This window comes from Engystomops pustulosus, chromosome 2, assembly GCF_040894005.1.
Source record: "Engystomops pustulosus chromosome 2, aEngPut4.maternal, whole genome shotgun sequence".
NCBI classification, from domain to species: domain Eukaryota; kingdom Metazoa; phylum Chordata; class Amphibia; order Anura; family Leptodactylidae; genus Engystomops; species Engystomops pustulosus.
Genome location: NC_092412.1, coordinates 212,294,388 through 212,309,012, shown reverse-complemented (window position 1 = coordinate 212,309,012; position 14,625 = coordinate 212,294,388). Strand labels below are relative to the sequence as shown.

Below are 14,625 nucleotides of genomic sequence, written 5' to 3'. Positions count from 1 at the left end.
TCCAATAAGATCTAATGCTCAATATATTATCTCCTCATAGTCTTATTAACGCAAATAAATATTTAATGGAGTCGTTAAATGACCTTAAGGAAACTGGGCCAGCTAGAGAACAGTATTATAAAAATAATTTTTATAGGTTGTTTTTGTCTTGATATTAGTTAGATGGTAGCTCTTCACTCTAGTGATGCTTGGCGGATGGCATAGAGAAGTCCTGTTCTGCTGAATGTATCCAGAAGCCATGTCCTCCACAATGGGTTGGAAGGGTTTCAGGGATTTAGTCTTACTACAGGAATTACATTGGGGGGGGGAGTTATGTACGTATGTGTATATATATTTGCGTGCGTATATATAAATATATATCAAGGATATGAAAGCTTTTCAACAGCGATCATCACATATCGTTATTGCAGTGTGCATATTGACTCACTTGGACTACGATGATCCAGCAACAAACAGACAAAAAATATTTTTTCTGCTTTATTGTTCCATCTTCATAATAACACATGCGCATATGTCTTTTATAGTATATGTTGGGGACCGCTGAAGCACATGATCTTGTTAAAGATTAGGTTTGTTCACCACAAAATCCATATGGTGTATAAAATGAATGCTAGCCTCTGCAGGTAGTAAAAACAATTATTTTTTTTTAGGGTATGTGTTTTCAAAAACTGCCCAGATTGGTGATTAAAACAACTTTTGGTGCGGTCTGTATCCTGGCAGAAGCAATGTATTAAAGTAATTATAATAATTTTAAAAATGTGAAATCGTTTCGCCCCTTTTACAGCTGTCAATTCAAATATGCCTTATTTTTATATTTAAAACCCCCCCAAAAAAACCCAATAACCAGAATAGTTTTGTCAATGTACATAAGTCTGTTCTTTTTTAGTAATAGATCTTGTGTGTCAGACAGGAAGAATTTAGCCCGGTCTTGTTGTAGACTGTATTTTTTGCCATCTAATGTTAGAAAATGCCCTAAAGGTTATTCCAGATTCAGCAGATACGTCACTGCTTTTTAATTTAAAATAATTGCTTCCTGAATTTGTGAACATGAAATTTTTGGTGGACTTACTCATTTTTACAGCTAGTTTTCAGGTGTGTATTTTATTCCCCTTTTTGATTAATGTGTACAGACTTGGTCATGTACATGGGAGGCTCCATCATGCACGCTACCTGCGCACTCTTGTTATGAGGGCTAATGAATGAATGAGAGAGCATCACTTGATCAACATTTAATTTTTGGGCCACCCAAAAATGATTCGGGGAACTACAAGCAAGTAATATTTACACAAGCCTAACTGGAGTTTTCCTTTAGGCTAGAAGCTGACGGCTGTGAATCGTGGACTGTGTGCTGGCTGGATTTCATGGACCAACCACCACGTCAAAGATTTTTTGTAAAAAATTGGGTTCTGGGGACTAGAAAAATAGTCTCACTATTTCTAGAGTACATTCTTGTTACTTTAGTGCAAAAAAAACTCCATATAGTGTCAAAACATTCTGTGATAAATAGCCCACATAATACCCCCATATAGTGCCAATACACTGAAATAGTTTTGCAGGCTGGGACCGTAGTGGGTCCGGTGTAGGTGAATGGCGACAAAAAACACCCAATGTTGGGTGTTTTCGTCACTCTGCATGGAATATAAACACGTTCCTGCACGTCCAATGTATCGACAGTTCTGTCTCTGATGTGGTCACCTGCTTTTTTTTGGGTCTTGATAATGATACTTACTCTTTTTTATCATATTCCACAGCTCTTTACAGAATATAGGGCACATCTACAAACAAAATTAGACATTACAGAGCAAAACAGATGACATTGATAGGAAAGAGGGTCCCGTTCGCAAGAGCTTGCAATCTATAAAACTGGACTGTAGACTTAAAAATGTAGAGATAGAAACATTATTGTCAGTCCGTGTTCTTTATGCTATATACAGAGAGAAGACTTTAGCGAGGCGGGCTGCGGAGATGGTGTGTTTATCTGTGCATCTGTGTCCTTCTATCTTCAGACTAAATATTGTTATCCTGCTCCAAGTACACAGACATTCCTTGTGGCTGGATTGGAGTGAGCGCTGGAGCCAGGAGCACAATTATTATATTCTCATAAGCAGGTTCTTGATGTTTAGAACGTCTGGGGACATTCCTATCTCATTCTATCTCCTTCATTTCCTCCATGGAGCCCCTCAACCTAGATACCTGATATTGTTCATCTATCTGCAAACATTTACCTTGCACTCTCTCCTTGTTTGCCCACCTATCTCATTTCACTGTCACTTTTTTTTTTTCTTTTGTAGCTTTCAGGCTATTTGGTATTAGACAACATTTTTTTTTTTCTGAAACGGCTTTTAGAAAGATGACTTTTTGTATTCTTTTTTTGTAAATATACAATCATGCCAACTGACCCCTTAGCTGATAAATATTGGGATTAACGTACAAAAGTAGGACTTCAAAGTTGGTTCTGGCAAAAGTTAATATAAAGGAAAATAATTGATATTATTTTGTGTAATGAAAAGTTTGATACAGTTTTTCAATATACCTTCTGTATCAATTCCTCATGGTTTTCTAGAAATGTGCTAGAAATTGTACTACTATAGAAAGCTTCTCTATTTACTTCTAGTGGATATAATCTGTCCATGGTGATCTGATGGACACGCAGGTACTTGAGCCATTATCACCTATACTAATAGGAGTTGAGTGATAATAACAGCTCGTGCACATGCCTGTCCATCACCTCACCCTGGACAGATCATATTCACTGCAAGTAAATTTAGTAGCTTTCTATAGAAGCAAAGCAAGCAGAGATCTAGAAAACGGTGAGAAATTGATACAGAAAGTATATTGGAAAATTGTATAACTTTTCCTTAAACAATATCAATAATTTGCTGAAAACGGACAACCCCTTTAAATTCCACCCAAATCCCAGGCTCTCAACATAGGCCACCATAACGCTGTCCAGTTACCTTCAATAGAGCTTGTTCTACCAACAGCTGAACCTAGCATGTATGTGCTTTTAGTCAGACACCACATAAGAGCCAACTCTGCTCATGGGACGATACATAGGCACTTTTCGTTGACTGAACCATGGCAACATTATCAACTTCTACAATCACTGTGGTTAACACTTTGATCAAGTAAAGTTCTTTAGTCTGGTACTTTTACTCCCTTTCTGACCATTGGAAATTACACCTTTAGAATTAGTTTTATAAATGGCATGCAGTCCATGTCACAAATTTATGATTGGCACTTGTTTGGAGGACTATAAGTTCTTCACGGAGTGTTGGGGCAATGGTCAGGATGATATACTATTACCTTTTTTGGAACTGCATGAGATGGCCAACCCAGCAAATCCCTTGTTATAGAGCATGGTTGAGTATGGACATTCACATATTATTCACATGGAACACTGAGAGGCAAAAGAGGACCTTCAGGTCATCATATTCCTACTTGGAACTGGTGGAGTTTTGAGAAAAATTCCTACCACACTAGACTCAACATGGTTGCACCTAAAGGATGAACAGATGGAGGTGGTGAAAAGTAATGATATCCATGACCGCTTATAAGCTGCCTTCTCCTAAATAATCATCTGTCTTACAAAGTGGCTGCTTCTCATGTATCTCAGTCTGCATACCTCAACTATGTACTTGTGACAAGTAATTGAAAAAAGTTGCAAGATCTTGCTAGACGAAAGATGTTCAGGTTCCTTCTGTTGAATACGGAAGATCTCCTACTCTTGTATTACTAGATGTAAATATCTCCAGTTCTTGTCTGTTAACACTGTGAATGCTCTGACAGGCTTGTGAATCTCTAAATAAGATTGATTGTCCATCACTTACCACGTCTTTCTATTGAATCGCATAAAAGAACACTTCGGCAAGGGAGCAGAACGTTTGTCACCTCCCTTGGCCTCCTCTGAGCGCATATTCAATGGAAGGCAAACAAACAAGAGTCTACAATCCTGCATTGGATGTTTGCAGTCACCCGCCAAAAACGGCAGACTTCACCGAAAATACTTAAGGCATATATTTAAGCATTTGTGGCCGTCATCCTTGGTCCATATTCTCATTAGTGTGATAATTTCTTTCTTGTACATCGTTCAATGGCTGAATTCTTACAAGTGTCTCATTCTCTCTTTAGTTTCACCCACTGTCTCTGTGCAATGCCAGTGACGATGACCCGCCAAAGCAGGAATTCATTTCCATTGTTAAACTGGAGAGCCCAGAACGTTCTCCTCAACCGTGCCTATCCCTGGCTAACAAGGTAAGTCCTATTAATGTATGATACAACAGCAGAGATAAATGACTACATTTGTGTGTGTATATTCCTTCACATGGACCATCATTACCATCACCATGATGTATGGTGACATTTTTTTTTTATAAAACACAAAAAAAATATAAGGCTAGAGATAGCCAAGTACACTGTACACAGAAGACTCGGGACCCCCATTTCTTGATCTGTGGGTGCCTTCTCCTACTATCCTCCCTCCCATGTTGTTACATGGAGTACCCCTTTAATATCACCACTATGATGAATTAGTGAACTAGGTAATGATGGTGCATGGGGCTCGATTGTTCTGGGTGCCTTTTTTTCATCCAGCTTTTGATCAAACAGCTGGCTACTGACCTCTGACTGTGCACCTGAAGCCGAGGAATGCAGAGGGGGGTTGTAGTAGTCAGAAACCATCTGTTATCCCCTGTCATTTGTACTGTACTGTACACTGCACACAGATGGAAATTTAGGTTAGCTGCCTGCACCAGACAATAAATGCCAAGGCTATTCTAACAAAGATGTAGAAAAGATAACCCGAGATGACGCTGATCTTAATGAGTATGTTAAAAAGATTGACACTGTTCCTAAAATATAATATTCCCATTTTGTTCCATATCTGCTTTCTTTTTGAGGGAAATTAACCATTGCAATGCTAAGTTTGTGCTCTGCCACTCTTGCTGCAGAAGAAAAATCACGGCTTTATACACATATACACACGATCTTGGCAGGTTTCCGATTGATGCGTAATGGCTGCAGACTTACTGCTGGGGTAGATCCCGCAGCCATTACACAATGTCTGCAGATATCCCTTATAGATGATGTTGGGGCCTTTGTTTCAGTCCTACTTGCTGATCCACTACAGGGAAACTGAAAGCAGGTAAAACCAAAATAGTAATTATTGTCTCTTTTGCTATATTTTCAGTTGTACGCTTAAAAACCTTATTGAAAAATCTCAATAAAAATGTCATCCTTAAAGGGGTTATCCGGGTATACAAATTTACTTATGGCCGGGCTGGTGTCGGGCTATTTAAAAATAATAAACAAGTACTTACCTACCCCGGCGCCGCTGATGTCCTGTGCCCCGGTCTGTTTGATCCGTGCTCCTGTTTTACAGGGGCACAGAAGCCGCGCACAGGGAGCTTCCGGCCGGCGATGTGGCCGGCTCCTCCCATCCGTCCTCATCTCTCAGCGTTATAAGCACTGGGAGATGGTGTCGGATGGGAGATTCCGGCCGTCAGGAAAGCTCCCTGTGCTCCCTTGTAATCAAACCGGCGCACAGTTAAGACGGACCTCGGCGCCGGAGGAGGTAAGTACACGTTTGTTATTTTTAAATAGCCCGCCCCAGCCCGGCCATAAGGAAATTTGTATACCTGGATAACCCCTTTTTTATTGAGTTTTTTCAGAAAGGTTTTTAAGGGTACAACTGAAAATATAGCAAAAAAGACAATTCCTATTTTGGTTTTACCTGCTTGCAGTCTCCCTGTAGTGGATCATCAAGTAGGACTAAAACAAAGGCCCCAACATCATCTATAAGGGATATCTGCAGACATTGTGTAATGGCTGCGGGATCTACCCCAGCAGTAAGTCTGCAGCCATTACACATCAATCGGAAACCTGCCAAGATCGTGTGTATATGTGTATAAAGCCGTGATTTTTCTGCAGTAAGAGTGGCGGAGCACAAACTTAGCATTGCAATGGTTGATTTCCACAGAAATAAATTGCAGGTCAGATCCTAATAACTTCCCTTAAGGAAGAATTCTGATGCACACTTTGCGTAAGAGGTAGGTGCTCCGGGAAGAGACCCAATCCCATATTCAGTAGTAAGATAGTGAGCCCATCACTCCGGTAATAGGTATCTTTATTGTTGCAAATAAACTTGACTTGCTATGTGAGGACTGTATATAGTGCAGTAGTATGGTGCTACTAGCAGAGGCGCGCTATATGCAGCGTTACAGTCCTCACATAGCAAATTGGTCTGAGATAAAAGGCGGAAAGGTCATAGTTATTTGCAACAATAAATATACCTTTTTGAACCATACTAGTGGGACTATCTTACTACTGGGTCCTAAATCCATGGCATAAAGGTGTTTGTGCTGTGGATTTTTCATGCCTTGTTTGTATGAGATTGTCCTAAACCCCATTAACCACAGTGCTACTGTACCACACGGCTGATTTACTGCATGGAAAATCCGCTAATAATACGCAAAGTGTTTAGATACCCTTAGGTTACTGATGTCCTCTTAAATATGCGTTACCATAATGTAGAAGTCAGCTAGAGTAAAGCATCTTTTCACATTGAAGGCGGTGAATGAGGTTAAACTCATATACTTGGAGCCGGTGACATAGTTGATGTGTAAGCCACTAGTTTCTTGCACATCCGTGTGTAGCCTGAACAATGGCTCCTCCCTGGAAATGTGCGCCTTCCATGTGCTTGGTGCATATTGAGTGCTTACCGAAAGAAATGATGTGCATAGAGATTTGTGCTATGAAATCTAATAGCAAATTTTGCAGGCTTAGTAAAGTTTCCCTAGCAGATTTCCCTATAGAATAATCTGATACGTAAAAGTGTGCCGCTCTGCTCTGACTCCTCACCCTCCTCTCTCCCCGGTCCCTTTGTCTTCCTTTGTACTGTGGTATCTGCCCTCCAGTAATCTCATGGCTCTTATTTCAGGTTCGGCTTGCAGGGGACAGGGGTTCTCAAGCTGTAATCTTCGATATTAGTGACTACAAGGATGCTGTGCACCAGGTAATTGGAGCCTTACTGCTTTGTGAAATCTGGATACCAACTTTTCGTATCTGTGGGCTATTGAAAAGTGTTCAGTTCTTCTACGTGTAAAGTAGATATCCAGTCCCCTCCCTTCCTCATGGAGGCTCAATTCTCCCACTATATGTGTGCCAATAATATAATCCTCTGTATACCTCGCGTTTATGGTAGATTATAATAATTCAGTGCTTGATGCAATTGAAATCTGCTCTGTATGTGCTCAGCTGCAGTATAAAGCATGGAGGAAGGACAAAGAGGACCACAAATAGACTTGTGGTTTAGGGTCCCAAATTGGACCGTATCTGGTCTCTAAGTGGGCCCCATGCAAAAAAAATGCAGCTTTGTCTGCCGTGCAATGCTGTGTGATGTCGAGACGAGTACCCGGCTCCATTGCGCATGCGTCATAGCCACAACGCATGTGCAGTGAAGCCAGGGTATACCTCTCCAGCTTCAAGAAGCCCCGGTAAAGTATAATTTTTTTAAATTGCACCCAAGTCAGAAACTTCATAAAGGGTGATTCGGGGAACTAAACCATAAGGACCCGTGAGTGGATGGTTTAGTGCTCCGAATCACTCTGACAGGTTCCCTTTAAACTCAAATAAGACGGGAAGAGTGTTTGGGGCAATTCTCAATCTCATCAGACAATGCTACAAAGCTGCAATTAAAGAGAATCCGTAGCAGCCCTACTGATTCATGTAACCATACATTTGTGTGAGTTGTTAGTAGAAGCAGGACTGTGAAAAATGCATTTCTATCCCATGATCTCTCTTTACTATACTGCTGTGTAGTGGAACCCCCTGCTGTAGCAGCTTCTATTTGAATGCAGAAACAGTTACACAAGGAGAGCGGCTGTGCAGCAGTACAGTGATGAGATCTCATGCCTGTGCACCAGAGTGCTCCGAATCCAGCTACAATCCTGGAATATAAATACTTTTTTACAGTTCTGCTGCTACCAAAAGGTATGGTTACAAAGATAAGGCTTCAACCTAACATTGTCTGCAGCTTTGTTTGATTCAAACTGATGACCAATTCCCTTTAATCCTTCCAGTTTAATAGAATCTCTTGTATCACTTTGAAAAGCAGCTGCATCACTAAAAATGTAATGTTGAATTGTTTGTTTGTTTTTTGTTTTGTTTTTTTCATTTTTAGTTGGAAAAACCTTCCGATCTAAACCTACCTGTGGTGCTGGTAGACGACCAAAATGCAGAGGCGCTTATGTCCCTTGTCCACAACAACACTGAAGCCTATGTGAGAATTGAGGTTCAGGAGGCACCGAAGCTGGTGAGGCCCACAGATATGGTGTTGTATGGGGCAGCGGACACGGCTGAACTTGTTCATAGTAAATCATTTCCAGAAAGTTTCATAATTCTTTTTGTTCTTACAGTTTGTCCATGACGTCTGGATTCTGGCCACAGTGGTTGGAACAGTGTCCATCATTGTGATATACTCTGTGATCCGGCTTCATTGCAAGCGCACTACAACACAGGTAACTGGCTTCTGGACACTTTGTTGTGTACATTCATTGGCAATTTACTGGATGAAGGGGAACACGGTCCTGAAAAAAGATCTTGTGTATTATGCCATAGAGTATGTGATACACGTTATAGCGCATTGCCTAAGTAGTTTGACTACACATTTGCAGATAATATATCAATCTTTCCTGCTTTTCAGTGTCCACTTCCCCCAAATCCTTATCAGGATTATGGAATAAAGTTCTTCATTGTTCTACACCACAAAGCCATCAGTATAATTCTTGGTATGCTCTTCAGGGTATCTGCACACGTCGCAGAATGGTTGTGGGATCTACCTCTGTGGTAATCCCGAAGCCATTGCAAAAAATCGCCTGGATTCATGCCATGTTATCGCCATGGCCAGGGGGGCAAATTTCGTCCTGGGATCCATAACGTTAAATGACATGATACCTATTACTGTGGATAGAAAAGGTGTTTCTGCTGCAGATTTTTCTCCACAATGTGCATATGTTGTTGTCATATCTACACTACAACCAGGGGTGCACCAAGATATTCTGCTGCCAGCATTAAAATGATGCCCCCTCTCACTTTTTTTCGTGTAGGACACTGTAATGTATGTGGGCTGGTACGGTCTGTTTGCCAGGGCTGCTTTTTTGTCCCAATTGGACCACGAGGCTGCGTTCACATAGTGCGCTTGAATTGCATTTAGAAACTCAATTCAACCGCAGTGAGAAGGAGCCTCTAACGAAGGCATGTGCTATGTCACCACAGCACGTGTTCGTGTGCAGGAGAGCTTATAGGGTATTATGAATGTTTGTATGATTCTGACAGCCTATTAGATTCACCCTATAACTTTTTACTGTTTGGTCAGTAGTGATGTAGCTTTTGAAGTGGCGACCTGACTTCAGTCTCTGTAGTGCTGATTTGTCTGAGTCAGTAAATTCTGCCGACCTTGCTGGTAGGAGGAAGTTGCCGCATGAGGCAAAGGCCTCACCTTGCCTTATGGACAGCGCGGAACTAAAACTGTAGTACGTTATGTGTAAAGTCACCCTTACTCTCTCTGTTGAGGGTTCACTGAAAATCTTGTTAGTATGATCTAGGGAAGGACTGTTTCTAGGGTACAATGGAAGCTACGAATTTTACTGTGTATTTATCTATGTTCTTTTGACTTTCATTATAGGACTCTGTGCAGCAACAGACTGCGCTGGCCATAAGTCGCCTTGCCACAAGAAAATATCAGTCTCGAATAGTAAGAGATCCGAGGACTGTAAATGGTTGTCAAGTTGAAAACGCCAGCACCAGCAGCTCTTTACCTATGTGCGCCATATGTCTGGATGAGTTTTCAGACGGCCAGGTGATTATTATTCTAGGTCTTATATAATGTCAGCATTGCAGTACTTCTCTTATGTTTGGGTGTATTATAACATTTTTGGACTTTCCTGTTGTTGTAGGAAATAAGGATTTTACCTTGCTCCCATGAATACCACCTGATTTGTGTGGATCCGTGGCTGAGGGATAATCGCACCTGCCCCCTCTGCATGTTTGACATCTTGGGTAAGTGAACATGTATTATATTACTCGATGACTTGCGGCACTGTGAATGGGGTCTAAGCTTGCACTATATCTATGGTATAGAATATGCTCTAGCTTCATCCAAAAAGTCAAAGGGTTATTTTAGGGCTGTTTGTGTTATATTACTTCAGATACAGCCATAGGGTTAAGTCCATTAAACCAATTATATAGTTGCAGGTATAATTTAGTCTTTTTCGTTTTCCAGCAGAACCAAACACAACTTCACGTCCTGCTCCTGTACGACCTCCCTCACATCCTCAGTTGTGGAGACGACACCCAGGAACTGCTCACTTCCAGTATCCTCCTCATCCCCATACAACACCTTTAATATATCCCCCACTAAATAATAATCTGTTCTTGTCCCGATCCCCTTATACTCTTGGTACTGGACTTCAATGGGAAGCAGCTGTGCCTCGCTCTCACCGTCGTACACCTGAAGGACCCAGGGAAGTTGGCATTTCTCCCCTCTGCCCGGTGTCGAGTGGATATTTACCTGATGACCCAGGTAGCGATAGCAGCTCTGGACCTTTTAATGGCTCCTCCAGTGAGAACTGTACAGATGTCAGTCTTCGTTGCTTACAAGGATCCTCATCCTCTTCTCGTTGCCACAGCTCTCAGAGCAATCCCGGAGACTCACCACCTCCAGCACTTGCCTCTATTCTTCTACCTCAAAATGATCTCCCAGGATTTAACACTGTTGTGCCTACCCAAAATTCCTATGCCAGCCATGTCCACTACCACCAGCACAGGCATCACCACTATAGACGGCAACAGCCCAATTCATCCCACAACCACAGACCTAAACGGAGACCTCGGCCCTCTAGGGGGGAGGTAAGGACAGATCTCGGGAGTCATAGGGAGCACAGGTCAGCTAATGGTCATAGTGGGGAATCGAGATCTCTGTTGACTCGTAAAGAGCCAAGGACTCATTCTGCTAGGCACTACCTTGATTCAAGGACTAACAGGGAGGCTATGAGGCATAACCAGTCCTCACCGCAATCTCCATCACCAGCGCTTGAGACAAATGAAGTGGAAGCCCCATTGGCTGTTAGGGGGCACAGGAGCGAACCTCCAAGTAGAAGTCATCGAAAAAAAAGGTCATCTACACAGGTGCATGTACCACCTTATAGCGCCCGCCACTTCAACACAAGCCATGGTGTTCAGCATTGGACAGATGGAGGCAGACTACCACATACAAGAGTGAACACTAATCGAGAGAACACGGCAATGATGCACTTGTATCACCCTCCCCATCACACTAATCATAACCAAGGTAAGATTGCAAGCTCACATGGCAAATGGCTCTACTCCTTGGGGGCTGTCATTATTTCATCTAAATTGGCTTGTAAGGCTACCCTGTTCCATCTTTCTAGAGATAGCAGTCATACCAAATCAAAGAGAAAACTTCTGGTTGTTAGGTTCCCTGGCGTCGAGACTTTGTTTCCAATTCTTATTTATATGATGGATGGTTTTGTGCTTTTATTTTCTGAAATTTCTTGAAATATGGTGATAAGTAGACACTTTATTTTCTTCTAGGTGCTGGTACTGAAGAGATTGAAGCTGTATGTGAACACGCAGTGTAAAACTTCAGGCATTACAACCATTTGGCAGGACCCCTACAGGCTCCAGTATGTGGACTGCTAGTCCTCAGCTGGCTGCCTTCACATCCAAGCTTCCAGATTTTCCCTTAGTCTCCAAGGTCATTCTACACCCGTTTCATCTCCGCAGAGTCTGTGCAGCTGCTGACCAAGCCGAGAACATCTGTGCATGTGAGTTTACACTTCCGGTTCTTAAGCCTGATGAGAAAGTTTTGAAAACTTGTATATTCATTTCATGCCTTGCTGCTTTGCCAGAAGCTTCATGGGGTTAAGCAGCTATGAAAATCATGTTAGTGGTAAAAGTGATAGATACGTTCCTAAAAGAAGGCTGATGGTAATGTGATTGATAATAGAAGTATTAGAGATGTCATTGATGTGTAATAATCGAACAATAACTGAGCACATTCAGGGACATGTATCATATATGATGAAGTCCCTGTTCCCAATCCGCCACCGGAGTTGCAATTATTGGCGGTTTGCTAGTAATTATGATTTGTTCAGGGCTTGTACGCTAAAAATCTGGCATACAAGTTCTGATAAATGCATCCCATTGACAGGCATTATTCCCCTGTGACGAGACCAGAAGTGAATTACAGTCTAGGGTAGAGATGAGTGTATGCTGGACACTGACAATAGCCATGGCTAGTTGCTAGGGGGTGTCAATTTTCCGGAATGGCTGATCTGCAATATGCAATCAGGCAATATGTCCCGGTCATGCAGCCAAACGGCAAGTCAGCTAATCTCTAGTCTTAGCCCCAGTTCACATTTGCGTCTGTGCTCTCTGTTACAGCCTCCATATAAGGAGAGTGGAATTGAAATGTGAATCTTCAGTTCCACATTGATTTTATTGGACAATTTGTAAAATCCTATTACACATTGAGTTATTAATAGCGGACAAAAATCTGGGCTGCTGTGAGCATGAGCGCAGGACTGATCAGTTTTTATCCACATCGCTCCATTTATTTCTCTACAATTTACAGGATGACCGTAGTCTTCAATAGGGGATAGCAGAAGATGACTTGTGGTCCAATATTCTACGGATCTATAGGGTTGGGGGGGGGCTGGCAGTCAGACCCAATACAATCAGACATTTATCCCCTATCCTGTACTATATAGGCAACAAACAAAAAAAGTTAAAAAAAAGTTTTTTTTAACCCAAAACTTTTGTTGAAGGACTGTATCTGTTATTGCAGATCAACACCGTCTTCTGTATAGATAAGGCTTGTATGTTGCTATCCTAATGTTTGTCTTATTTTTGTAGAGTTTCCTGTGATAAGACCCTACAGAGCTCTGTTCCTCACCCTCACAGACCACCTCTTCCACTTATCACACATTGATCCACCAGCCCCATTCTTCACGTCCTTGTAAAGGAGAATCTTATCTGCAGGGAGAACCTAACCAGGACTGATGTGTGACTGCATTTGTCAAGCTGAATCGGAGCAGACCCTTCTTGGAGATTTCGGGGCATACCATACGTGGTTATTCTCCAGGACTGAACCATTCCATTGGAAGTAGAATGTCAAGAACATAAGGCCAATGGCCGCATTGCCTGCGCAATATATACTGTATTCTAACCAATTCACTGGACACAAGGTGTTAACGATGATAGAAAATTGCACTTATTGATTCACTTTTATAATTATAAACTGAAAACCAGTTTTGGCCTTAAACCATAACTGAAACCTTATCTGTGATATGGCAGCTTTTGTGTTTGTAGTCTGAGATTCTAGAAATATGGTACCTAAATGGGAACTTCACAGCAAAAGACATTGCTCAGGTACTGAATCCCAGCTCTACGTCTCATGACTTAAATTCTACTTTCTGTGCCTCATGTCCCAAAAGAACTGATTGTAAGCTCTTGTGCCTTGTAAAAATTGTATAAAAAATATGCTTTGTATATTTGTAAAAGTTTTATATTTATGAGACAGAATGTGGTTCTTTGAAGAACTAATGAAGCTAATTTTCCTATGGATTTATGTCTTGCTCTTCATTTACTCAAAAGTATTGCAAAGAGGACACGGCTGTGCTGCACATTGCAACTACTGTAGAAGGTGGGAATTCTCGCTGATACATTTGATGAGGTGTAGCTAAGGGGATCAGCCTCCAGCCCAGGTGTACCAGTATTCCACCATACAGTGATAGATCCTTATTATTAATCACAGGATATAACAATGTTGCGACTTACAGGAGATATCTCTGCCAGTGGCGTAACTTGAAGCCGATGGGCACCAGTGCAAAGTCTGTGCCAGGGCTCCTATAATGTATGATTTATAGTACTAATCTTCTCGTATGGGAAAGTGAGACCTTTTGGGCCCCCAAAGCCTCTTTGCGACCGCACCCTCTGCACCACCTCAAGTTACGCCCCTGATCTCTGTACTCTATACACATGTCCTGTCTTTTCGATCTGACCAGTGCCATTCTGACATCTACCAGGGACATCTTGGATTTGTTAAAGAGAACCTGTCAGGTGGAACCACCTGCTAGATCTATACTTGCCTAGGTATGAATCCTATGAGGCAATCCGGATTTGCATCTGGATCTCTTGGTGCCTTTTCTCTGTCCTTCAATGAAGCTGGAATAACACCCTGTCCGCATAGTGTATGCTGCGTACCTACCGCAGATGCGTAGTCGGGGTGTACTACCCAGGTTTACTGGCAGCATCGCGTATGCAGACTGAGATGAGTATAAATCTTTTGGTTTTTTAATGCGGCCACCAACCGCTGCCATATGGGGCTATTTGTAAAGCATCGGTCCATAAGGACCTGTGGGTGGTTTAGTGTAGGAGGAGTAGTACTGTGCTGTGCCCATACATGCAAATCATACAGGGGATTGTAGTACTGTGCTGTGTCCATATACATAAGAGTAATAGTACTGAGCTGTGTCTATATATACAAGATAGGACTAGTAGTACTGTGTTATGTCCATATATGGAGGATAGGAGTAGTAATACTGT

The 14,625-nt window shown here is 41.9% G+C and overlaps 1 protein-coding gene across 2 annotated transcripts in view; it reads left to right on the top strand.

The window, feature by feature from the left end:
* The window catches only part of RNF43 (ring finger protein 43), a 39,126-nt gene extending 25,476 nt beyond the window's left edge, over positions 1-13,650 (top strand). Inside the window, exons 2-10 of one of the 2 annotated variants that reach the window (XM_072138034.1) lie at positions 4,132-4,254; positions 6,938-7,012; positions 8,180-8,311; positions 8,415-8,516; positions 9,683-9,856; positions 9,954-10,056; positions 10,283-11,347; positions 11,611-11,843; positions 12,934-13,650. In XM_072138034.1, the coding sequence (XP_071994135.1) occupies positions 4,132-4,254; positions 6,938-7,012; positions 8,180-8,311; positions 8,415-8,516; positions 9,683-9,856; positions 9,954-10,056; positions 10,283-11,347; positions 11,611-11,657 (1,821 nt within the window). In that variant the 3' untranslated portion in view covers positions 11,658-11,843; positions 12,934-13,650. Of the gene's footprint in view, positions 1-4,131; positions 4,255-6,937; positions 7,013-8,179; positions 8,312-8,414; positions 8,517-9,682; positions 9,857-9,953; positions 10,057-10,279; positions 11,348-11,610; positions 11,844-12,933 lie in introns of both variants that reach the window. The other variant, XM_072138033.1, reaches the window with a different exon arrangement.
* Positions 13,651-14,625: the final 975 nt, after the last annotated feature.